The sequence below is a fragment of the Mya arenaria genome, chromosome 12 (assembly GCF_026914265.1).
Source record: "Mya arenaria isolate MELC-2E11 chromosome 12, ASM2691426v1".
NCBI lineage: Eukaryota > Metazoa > Mollusca > Bivalvia > Myida > Myidae > Mya > Mya arenaria.
In genome coordinates this window covers 4,957,367-4,969,676 of record NC_069133.1, presented here as the reverse complement: position 1 = coordinate 4,969,676, position 12,310 = coordinate 4,957,367, and the positions used below count along the sequence as shown (strand labels likewise).

General features: G+C 36.0%; 1 protein-coding gene across 1 annotated transcript; it reads right to left on the bottom strand.

The window, feature by feature from the left end:
* Nucleotides 1-6,768: 6,768 nt before the first annotated feature.
* Nucleotides 6,769-10,467, bottom strand: LOC128211698 (uncharacterized). Its single transcript, XM_052916718.1, has one exon. It carries the CDS (start codon nucleotides 10,465-10,467, stop codon nucleotides 6,769-6,771), a length of 3,699 nt encoding a protein of 1,232 aa, XP_052772678.1.
* Between the last annotated feature and the right edge of the window lie 1,843 nt (nucleotides 10,468-12,310).

Sequence of the window (12,310 nt, the reverse complement as noted above, 5' to 3'; positions counted from 1 at the left end):
ATTTATGCACCAAAAATGAAGCTGCAAAAAACATATGACCAGAGAGTAAGCATACACATATAACTTATAAACAACACTTACAATTTCACATTTCAAATTATTTCGAGTTTCAAAACACAAGTTCATACAATAGCATCAATTATGATGTCATAAACCATATCAAACAAAATTGGCTTGTATAAGATATACACAGTAAATTTAAAACATATTCAATTATCAAATTATTGACATAGTTAGATCCATCAAAGAAATCATAGTTCCACGCGCAAAGTCATTTCTGTCGGATATGGTATACTAAACGTTTTAAAATTTCGTCAACGTAAGTGCATTCAGTAATTTTCCGAGCCAGACCCCACTTATGAAAGTATTGGCGAATGTTTATAGCAATAGTTATAACAATAGTGATGATATTAACCAAAACAATAATCATTCCTCTTCATTCCTCTTGATTCTGTTACTTTCGAGAAATGTTTGACTGACTATCAAGGTCCATAAAAGATGCTAGAGAAAGTTCACTTGACCTTTTCGATTGAGCGCTGCCCCGTACTGTTTGTTTCTTTCAAAGATTGTTCGCATAGTGATATTTTTTCGAACGTGCCACAAGCTTTTTAAGAAAAGTTACATCAATTTTATTTATTAAGAGGTGGATTCTTTTTACCCAATCGGTTGTGGTTTTCCCTTTAAAGAACATTTTGTTTACGTAATATTCATTTTTAAAGGCATGTGTACAGTATTTTTTTTTTCTCAGAAAGTAGCTTATATAATCATAATAATTCGGGCCCATTAATAAATGTATGAAAGCATGGCCGTTTTAATTGTTTTCTGTTGATTTTATAATAGGTCACGACATACTAGTATAACTAAATATAGGAATACTTTGAATTTAATTACGAAATTCTTACAAATGTTTCAGGATCAAATATATGGGGGCATTCCAAGAAATCTGTCGCGAACATCGCGAAATAACATACTTTTATTCTAATATGAGTTAGTTAAATATACAATACTTTTGAGATTGATTCTTATGTTATACAGATGTTATATTGTTATCATTTGTTTAAACTTTAATTTGTATTACCTTAAGTTTTTTTTACAATATTACAGTTTAATCGTTTAAGTATAACATTCTTTCATTTGCACCGTTGACCTTGTAACTAATCGCCATGAGTCTACCGGTGTTATTCAACGGTGTCATTGCTCCGGCGGAGTCGCACGAATATCACAGGAATTCGTGCTACTCACAATACTCGTGCACTTCATGTTTGTTTTGGCGGTAAATAATAGTATAAAAGGCCTTTGTTGGGCGTTTAGGAAAGAGTTGAAAAAGTTAGAATAAAAAAGAGTTAAAAAGTTAATTAAAAGGAATTATAATTAAAAAGAGTTACAAGTGATTTAAAAGGAGTTAAATAAAAAGAATTTATAAAGGTTTAAAACATCGGACTATCAATTATAAATTGGATATATGACAAATTGTTGGATTATAATAGTTATAAAGTGTTAACATCTGGAAATAAATTCATTACTTACTATTCACTATTTAGGACATTTACTGTGAATTGTTATTGGAATTAAAATTGTTAAAACTGTATAAATAAAGAAAGAAACAGTGAAAAATTGTGTTTGTGGTCTTTCATAAAGTTAAGACCTAAACTCTAATGTGGCTAAAATAAAAACACCGCCACAAAATCCGGTTCTAAAAGATTACACTCCGAGGTGTAGTCGTTATCCCGAAGCGCGCAAAGGAACGCGTAATGCCATTCCCTTGGTCGATTTGAGACTGCATTCTGCGCAGGACGCAATCGGGTCTGCATTCTGCGCAAAAGGCACATTAGACCATACAATCTGCTTTTGGTATGACATAGATTTAGCACTTCATCGCGGTCGTCTTCTGTTATAGCCTTCTTCGAAACAAGGCTGCTTATTAGGTCTATTGGATTGATACTTTTCAATAAATCTGGACCAACGAGTCGTATCCGTTTTCGACCTCTTAACCTGTCCTCTTCCGAATCTACATTGTCTTCTTCCAGCAAAGACTTGACGTATACAAGCTCTGAAAATGTGACAAACAAAGGTTAAGAATGTAACAATTGTTGTTATCTGTTTGGCTTGTCATCCACAATAAGCCAACTCGTAGATACAATTAAAACATTACCGGATCGGTTATCGTAAAAAAATGAATGTATGGCTAATTCATATTAAGTATAAAACATCGTTTAAAAAGTTTGTGTTTGCTTTGATCTTTTGTTGTTTTGTATATATAGTGATACATACTTAATGTGAAAAAGATATAAAAAAGTGCATAATGGATCAGTGTAAAATAGGTGCATACGAATTAGAAGTAAACCCAAGCACATATGTTCAAGTAGAACATGTAAATCTTGTTTCCATTTCAATATAACCATCATTTTTATAGTATAACAGATGTGTAATATTACATTGCTCTATTTCTATTGTCCAGAAAACATATAACCACGCATGTTTGTATATAGTTTATTTGAAAGAATGATTCTCTTATTTAGTAATACTCTAGTAAGTCATACATGTGTTTTTCTTTGTGTGCTTATTATAGAGATATTTTTTAATAAAGTTATTAATTTACCATCTAAATTTTGAGAGGAAAACATTATATTTCAACTTGATTTTTAATAAAACACGTTCCGCTTTCAGAATTTTACCGGAATTGACCTATTGAAATATTACCAATTGTGACGTCTTTTAACCGGCAGTAACGTCACATTGTGAGAAAGCAATTTTCCTTAAAAGTATAATTTTATGTTGTGATTCTTATTGGATTTCATCCCAGTATTCATTCTACTGTTAAACGAAATTAAAACGATTGGATATACACATTTCCTTGTGGTGTTCGCTTTATCATCAGCGAAGGTAGGTGTTTTTTTGGTCTGCGCTTGTGATAAAATGGTCATTATAATCATTTATTTATAAGATTCATAAAATGCATATTAAACAATAATGTTGACATAGAACATATAGATATGAATGTATAAGAAGCTCATAACTATACGTATATATCAAAACCTTAACTAAAATTAACGAACCTTCTTGTTCAAGTGCATTTAGGAAGGACATCCACTTATTTGGAGCAGAGCTTCTACCAAAGGAGTCCAGAACAGCCTCTCCGGCTTCTGTTGCTGTTCGAGTCTGATATATCTCATGTAACCTTGACTTCTCATCTGAAAGTATAACGATAAAGGCTCAATGGGGGTTGGGATTTTAGCAATAGCACATGCCCAACGTTCTGGAAATTCGTTCAAATTCCGTTAGAATACAATTTGTTGGAAAGAAATGATATCATATTGTTCTTCGATACAATGCTAAGTGGTCCGTTTTAAACATTTGTGGTTCGATACAATGTGAGTAGATGGTTTCATCTATCTAGGTGCAAAACGATATTGTGTGGATAGCTTCATATAACCTAGGGCTCATTGTCATATTATGGTGATCATTTCATATATATCAAGACACAGTAGTTTCATATATAAGGGTACTTACTATACAGTGTCCTGTGGATAGTTACATATATATCAAGACACAGTAGTTTCTTATGTTGGGGCACTCTACAGTGGAGTGTATATAGCTACATATATCAAGACACAGTAGTTGGGCACTGTACAGTGTTGTGTGGATAGTTTCATATATATATCAAGACACAGAAGTTTCGTTTCATATGGTGGGGCACCATACAATGGTGTGTGGATAGTTCCATATATATCATGACGCGGTAGTTTCATATGGTGGGCCACCATACATTGGCGTGTGGATAGTTCCATATATATCATGACGCGGTAGTTTCATATGTTGGGCCACCATACACAGGTGTGTGGATAGTTCCATATATATCATGACGCGGTAGTTTCATATGGTGGGCCACCTTACATTAGTGTGTGGATAGTTCCATATATATCATGACGCGGTAGTTTCATATGTTGGGCCACCATACATTGGTGTGTGGATAGTTCCATATATATCATGACGCGGTAGTTTCATATGGTTGGCCACCATACATTGGTGTGTGGATAGTTCCATATATGTCATGACGCGGTAGTTTCATATGGTGGGCCACCATACATTGGTGTGTGGATAGTTCCATATATATCATGACGCGGTAGTTTCATATGTTGGGCCACCATACATTGGTGTGTGGATAGTTCCATATATATCATGACGCGGTAGTTTCATATGGTGGGCCACCATACATTGGTGTGTGGATAGTTCTATATATATCATGACGCGGTAGTTTCATATGGTGGGCCACCATACATTGGTGTGTCCGGCAGGCGCGTACCCAGGCATACGCCAGTACGCCAATGCGTACACTTCGTCAGAAAAAAGCGAAAAAATAAAAGTTCCAAAAATGCAATAAAAAGTAAAGGCTGGGGGGGGGGGGGTATAAGAAATAATTACGTCAGAATTTTATCGTTTGTTGGTTTTTATAGTGTAATACCTAAATTTCCCAAAAAAGGTGATCACGATGTAGATCTCAACTTAAGTTATACATGCGTTATTTTCCCATAACCTGCCAAATCGGTGTGGATCCTGTTGACCTCCTGGTAAATGATCCGAATGATGTTTACAAGGCGGGACTTTTAAAAATGACTGAACAGACATTTAATCCGCCTTACGGTGGTATTTTCGGGCAAAAAGTAGACGACAGTGAGAAGAAAGAGCTATTAACCGCAACTTGGAACAACGTTCACCAGTATAAGTTCCCTTCCAGGTCAGTACTATATAATGTTATGATATATCTTGCATGGTTTATTAAAACATCCTTATCGAAATTCTTCTCTTAGCTTATCCACAACCGTTTGTTTACTATCTCGGCTCGTTCGTAGACCATTTGCTTGTTGATCTAGACGCACGGCTGTTGAACGGCAATGGACGGTACAAGGCACAGTATCTGCTGCCTCCAAAGGTAGTGTAATCAAGGAATAAAACGAATAGTTTGTGATGCAATGCACCAATCATAAAACTACATTGGTAATACCATGTAGGTTTTAACCCGTTCACTGCCTTACCCCGAGTATCGTTATATATTCAAACAACTTAGATCCGAATGAGACGTCTCATTTGGATCCAAGTTGTTTGACATTTTCACAATGATATTACCAAAAGGTCGAGGGAGTGTGAGGAAACAAAATCGGAATTTGAAAAAATATCGCGCATGTACACGACTTGCCTGCCAGTGAACGGGTTAATATCTGAATACATTAATACTGTATGTGAGCTGATTCATCATGTGCGTTTTTACCAAATAATCGTGTAGCATTTATGCTAACTTATTTACATGCGCATGCATTAAAGATATTAAAATTAAATAATTATTGATCGTTTCCACAATAATAAGAAAATCCTAATGAAACAAATGAAACCCTTTAATCTAATAAGCACCGGATCATTGGCCGCATATATTTAAATGGCATAAGTGCGAAAATACAATAAAGATTTATTTGCAGGTCGACGGTCTCACCCATGCCGTAACGATAGAAATATTCCAGGAGTTCAAGTTAGACCTGCCAGATGACGAGCCGACTTTCGAGCGAGAGTGTCAACGTTGGACAGCGAAGTGGACTGTAACTTCACCTGCTCCCTACTCAACCCTGGAAAAAGCATTGGACGTAGCTACTGAGGCATCGTATCCTAACATAAGGATCTGCCTCATGGTTTTGTTGTGTATGCCAGTAGCAACGGCCACGGATGAGCGCTCATTTTCGACAATGCGTCGAGTCAAAACGTATTTGAGGAGTACCATGACAACTGAGCGAATGTCAGGCCTGGGTTTGATGAACATTTACCATGAATGTGGTTAAATATACCGGTGAGGTGCGCAAGCCTTTCTGGTCAACGCAATATCTCAATTATTCAGCGGATTGGATGTTAAATAGAGACGCCACCCATCACCCCAGATCTTTTTGTTTATTTAATTCAAATACAAGTATTGATTTTTGGAGAATTTTTTAAAAAAATATCGGGACTAACAATGTTTATTAAGGTAAACATTCATCTATTTGTATGATTTTATACGTGCCAAAAGGCCCCTAGATAGCACCAAATGCGATGTTGGATTTCAAAATTTTCCGGGGGGGGCATGCCCCCGGACCCCCTAGACTGTGCGTATCCTAGATTTTGACCTAGGTACGCCCGTGGGTGTGTGGATAGTTCCATATATATCATGACGCGGTAGTTTCATATGGTGGGCCACCATACATTGGTGTGTGGATAGTTCTATATATATCACGACACAGAAGTTTCATATGTTGGGCCACCATAAGGTGGTGTGTGGATAGTTTCATATATATCAAAACACGATAGTTTCATATTTGTATTGGGGCACAGTGCTGTCTGGTTAGTTTCATATATCACAAGGCATAAACTAGTTCCATATATTGTGGCACTAAACAGTATTATGTGGATAGTTTCAAATATATAAAAGTGACACTCTTATTTAAAATCGATAAAAACATACGTTAAACAAACATAAATTTTGAGTGATAAATCTTTAACTGCTTACTAAAAATGCATTGATGAAATACTTATTACTGATAAGAGGATTGTTACCTTGTATTTAATAGCTGGAAACGCACATATATTGAATGACTTGTTAGTCTTTTAAGATTTGCCGTGATTAACTGTCGTATAATAGGGTAGAAATACCGTATTGTATGCACCTTTCTTTCACATAAAACACGATATCATTCAAAAGAAACGTTTGCCATATTATATTATCATTATCGTTAATGTAAAACATTTGTTTTAATTGTGGTACATCTCATTTGGGATTAAGAGTGGCACAATGGTTTCAAATATAGGGACACTATGCAATGCTGGGTGGATTGTTCCATACATAGGGGCACGATACAATGTTGTGTAGACAGTGTCATATATTGGGACACTATCAAATGCTGTGTAGATAGTTCCATATGTAGGGGCACGATACAATGTTGTGTAGACAGTGTTATATATTGGGACACTATCAAATGCTGTGTAGATAGTTCCATATGTAGGGGCACGATGCAATGTTGTGTAGACAGTGTCATATATTGGGACACTATCAAATGCTGTGTAGATAGTTCCATACATAGGGGCACGATACAATGTTGTGTAGACAGTGTCATATATTGGGACACTATCAAATGCTGTGTAGATAGTTCCATATGTAGGGGCACGATACAATGTTGTGTAGACAGTGTTATATATTGGGACACTATCAAATGCTGTGTAGATAGTTCCATATGTAGGGGCACGATACAATGTTGTGTAGACAGTGTTATATATTGGGACACTATCAAATGCTGTGTAGATAGTTCCATACATAGGGGCACGATACAATGTTGTGTAGACAGTGTCATATATTGGGACACTATCAAATGCTGTGTAGATAGTTCCATATGTAGGGGCACGATACAATGTTGTGTAGACAGTGTTATATATTGGGACACTATCAAATGCTGTGTAGATAGTTCCATATGTAGGGGCACGATACAATGTTGTGTAGACAGTGTCATATATTGGGACACTATCAAATGCTGTGTAGATAGTTCCATATGTAGGGGCACGATACAATGTTGTGTAGACAGTGTTATATATTGGGACACTATCAAATGCTGTGTAGATAGTTCCATATGTAGGGGCACGATACAATGTTGTGTAGACAGTGTTATATATTGGGACACTATCAAATGCTGTGTAGATAGTTCCATACATAGGGGCACGATACAATGTTGTGTAGACAGTGTCATATATTGGCACACTATCAAATGCTGTGTAGATAGTTCCATATGTAGGGGCACGATACAATGTTGTGTAGACAGTGTTATATATTGGGACACTATCAAATGCTGTGTAGATAGTTCCATATGTAGGGGCACGATACAATGTTGTGTAGACAGTGTCATATATTGGGACACTATCAAATGCTGTGTAGATAGTTCCATACATAGGGGCACGATACAATGTTGTGTAGACAGTGTCATATATTGGGACACTATCAAATGCTGTGTAGATAGTTCCATATGTAGGGGCACGATACAATGTTGTGTAGACAGTGTCATATATTGGGACACTATCAAATGCTGTGTAGATAGTTCCATATGTAGGGGCACGATACAATGTTGTGTAGACAGTGTTATATATTGGGACACTATCAAATGCTGTGTAGATAGTTCCATACATAGGGGCACGATACAATGTTGTGTAGACAGTGTCATATATTGGGACACTATCAAATGCTGTGTAGATAGTTCCATATGTAGGGGCACGATACAATGTTGTGTAGACAGTGTTATATATTGGGACACTATCAAATGCTGTGTAGATAGTTCCATATGTAGGGGCACGATACAATGTTGTGTAGACAGTGTCATATATTGGGACACTATCAAATGCTGTGTAGATAGTTCCATACATAGGGGCACGATACAATGTTGTGTAGACAGTGTCATATATTGGGACACTATCAAATGCTGTGTAGATAGTTCCATATGTAGGGGCACGATACAATGTTGTGTAGACAGTGTTATATATTGGGACACTATCAAATGCTGTGTATATAGTTCCATATGTAGGGGCACGATACAATGTTGTGTAGACAGTGTTATATATTGGGACACTATCAAATGCTGTGTAGATAGTTCCATACATAGGGGCACGATACAATGTTGTGTAGACAGTGTCATATATTGGCACACTATCAAATGCTGTGTAGATAGTTCCATATGTAGGGGCACGATACAATGTTGTGTAGACAGTGTTATATATTGGGACACTATCAAATGCTGTGTAGATAGTTCCATATGTAGGGGCACGATACAATGTTGTGTAGACAGTGTCATATATTGGGACACTATCAAATGCTGTGTAGATAGTTCCATACATAGGGGCACGATACAATGTTGTGTAGACAGTGTCATATATTGGGACACTATCAAATGCTGTGTAGATAGTTCCATATGTAAGGGCACGATACAATGTTGTGTAGACAGTGTCATATATTGGGACACTATCAAATGCTGTGTAGATAGTTCCATATGTAGGGGCACGATACAATGTTGTGTAGACAGTGTTATATATTGGGACACTATCAAATGCTGTGTAGATAGTTCCATACATAGGGGCACGATACAATGTTGTGTAGACAGTGTCATATATTGGCACACTATCAAATGCTGTGTAGATAGTTCCATATGTAGGGGCACGATACAATGTTGTGTAGACAGTGTTATATATTGGGACACTATCAAATGCTGTGTAGATAGTTCCATATGTAGGGGCACGATACAATGTTGTGTAGACAGTGTCATATATTGGGACACTATCAAATGCTGTGTAGATAGTTCCATACATAGGGGCACGATACAATGTTGTGTAGACAGTGTCATATATTGGGACACTATCAAATGCTGTGTAGATAGTTCCATATGTAGGGGCACGATACAATGTTGTGTAGACAGTGTCATATATTGGGACACTATCAAATGCTGTGTAGATAGTTCCATATGTAGAAGCACGATACAATGTTGTGTAGACAGTGTTATATATTGGGACACTATCAAATGCTGTGTAGATAGTTCCATACATAGGGGCACGATACAATGTTGTGTAGACAGTGTCATATATTGGGACACTATCAAATGCTGTGTAGATAGTTCCATATGTAGGGGCACGATACAATGTTGTGTAGACAGTGTTATATATTGGGACACTATCAAATGCTGTGTAGATAGTTCCATATGTAGGGGCACGATACAATGTTGTGTAGACAGTGTCATATATTGGGACACTATCAAATGCTGTGTAGATGGTTCCATATGTAGGGGCACGATACAATGTTGTGTAGACAGTGTTATATATTGGGACACTATCAAATGCTGTGTAGATAGTTCCATATGTAGGGGCACGATACAATGTTGTGTAGACAGTGTCATATATTGGGACACTATCAAATGCTGTGTAGATAGTTCCATATGTAGGGGCACGATACAATGCTGTGTAGACAGTGTCATATATTGGGACACTATCAAATGCTGTGTAGATAGTTCCATATGTAGGGGCACGATACAATGTTGTGTAGACAGTGTCATATATTGGCACACTATCAAATGCTGTGTAGATAGTTCCATATGTAGGGGCACGATACAATGTTGTGTAGACAGTGTCATATATTGGGACACTATCAAATGCTGTGTAGATAGTTCCATATGTAGGGGCACGATACAATGTTGTGTAGACAGTGTCATATATTGGGACACTATCAAATGCTGTGTAGATGGTTCCATATGTAGGGGCACGATACAATGTTGTGTAGACAGTGTTATATATTGGGACACTATCAAATGCTGTGTAGATAGTTCCATATGTAGGGGCACGATACAATGTTGTGTAGACAGTGTCATATATCGTGGAACAATGCAATGTTGGATGACTAATTTCATCCAACACATAAACTCCCGTCATGGGCCCAACAGATTCCGGACGCAGTATTCAGCGAATCCAGTACATTCATAACGAGGTTTAAGCGAAAAGGGTACAGACGTAAAGTTTTAACAAAACAAGTATAGTAAATATTTATATGCAGTTTTAACGAAAAGTGTATGAAAAGGAAGGATACATTGGTAATGAAAGAAAACGAAGAGGTATGTCAATTTACATGATTAATGACCAAAATAATATGAATTGATTTTTAATTATTTATTTATCTGTATGTAAGTTGAAATGGATGACACATTTCAATTTCTGTTTTCACAATGATAACCATTATGATCAGAACAATCATCAGACATTTTGAGCGATAGATGTACGTCGCTAATGTTCTGATCACGCGATGGATATATGTCGCGTGTGTTTTTGATCACGGGTTGGAAGTCACTTAAAGTTGACTACGCGATAGATGTACGTCGCTGGTTTAACATTCTAATTATACGATGGATGTACGTCGTTCAGAAACGTTTAACAAGACCAGATTTGATGGATTTACGTCAGTCGGAACATGTGGGAGACTCAACACGATGTGACACATGTAAGCATTTTAAAACTTTGTTAAATCCAAAAAAAATATTTATGTATTAATCTACCATTTTATGTGAGGAAATCGTTAGCGAGATTTCGATGTTCTAGCTATAAATTGTTTATTGAGACTGGTCGACATTTGGGTATCAAAAGGGAAAATAGAGTGTGTAGATATTGCTTAATTAATTTTGATATCAGTTGTGTAGAAGATGAATTTCATTTATTCTTTCAATGTAACAGATTCAGGCAAGAAAGTCAATTTTATATCTATAAATGGTACACGGGTAGGCAAGACTTCAAAAACTTCATAAATCTTATGCAAAGTCTAAACGATGATCGAATAAAAAAATAGCATTCTTCGTAAATGTAACTATGAAACAAAAAGGTAAGAAAAAATGACTGTCATTAAGAAATCACAAATCTAAAACCTTTATGTTTTGTATTGTATGTGTTGTTTTATGGGCCGGAGGCCTTTCTTTACAAAATAAAATTATATATTTTTATAATCATAATAATATGTCTCATTCTCCATCTGTGATTTATTTAAAAACAAATATTGTAAATTCCACTTAACGCATTATCATTATTATTTTGTTTTAAATATGTTTTAATGTTTATATTGTTTATTGCATTGTTATGTCAGATGCTCAAAATGAGCCTTGACTAATAAAACTTTCTTTCTGTCTTCTTCCTACTGAATGATATTCCTTCTTCAGCAGAGAAAGTCCGTGCCACCGCCTAAGACAACTAACTTGATTTAAGGTTATTATCTTTTTTTCATTTTTGATAAATAAATATTTGCGCGTATTTATGTAATAAAGTATTCAAGTTTCATGAAAGAACGTTAATGAAACAAAATATGTAAAAGAAAATTTTAACTTTTTTCAAAGCCGTCGCCTGATTATTATCATGTGACACGCGGAAGGGTCTACAAAATTATGACCGATGTTTTAATAATTGGTATTCAATATAAACCTTAAGTCGATCTTAATCTAAGGATAATGTAAGATTTCCTTAAATGGCAAGATTTCCTTAACTTTTAACTTAATATGCAAGGAAATACTTAAGTCGTTCTTAAATACGGCCTTAACCTTAGATTCGTCCTTAGAAATTAAGGAAGCATGCAAGCTACCTTACAACAAATCTTAACTTAAGAACGAGCACATTTTAATCAGTTTTGCTTGTTTTGTTACGCGTTGTATTCGACGCGTGCGGTACGGACCATTTAACTTTAACCTACAACGCTTCAGCCAGTACAGGTACGCTTAATTTACGGTATTTATTGATAAAC

What these genes read in the sequence shown, in the direction of transcription:
- LOC128211698 (XM_052916718.1), bottom strand. Translation starts at nt 10,467, where the DNA reads ATGACGGGAGTTTATGTGTTGGATGAAATTAGTCATCCAACATTGCAT.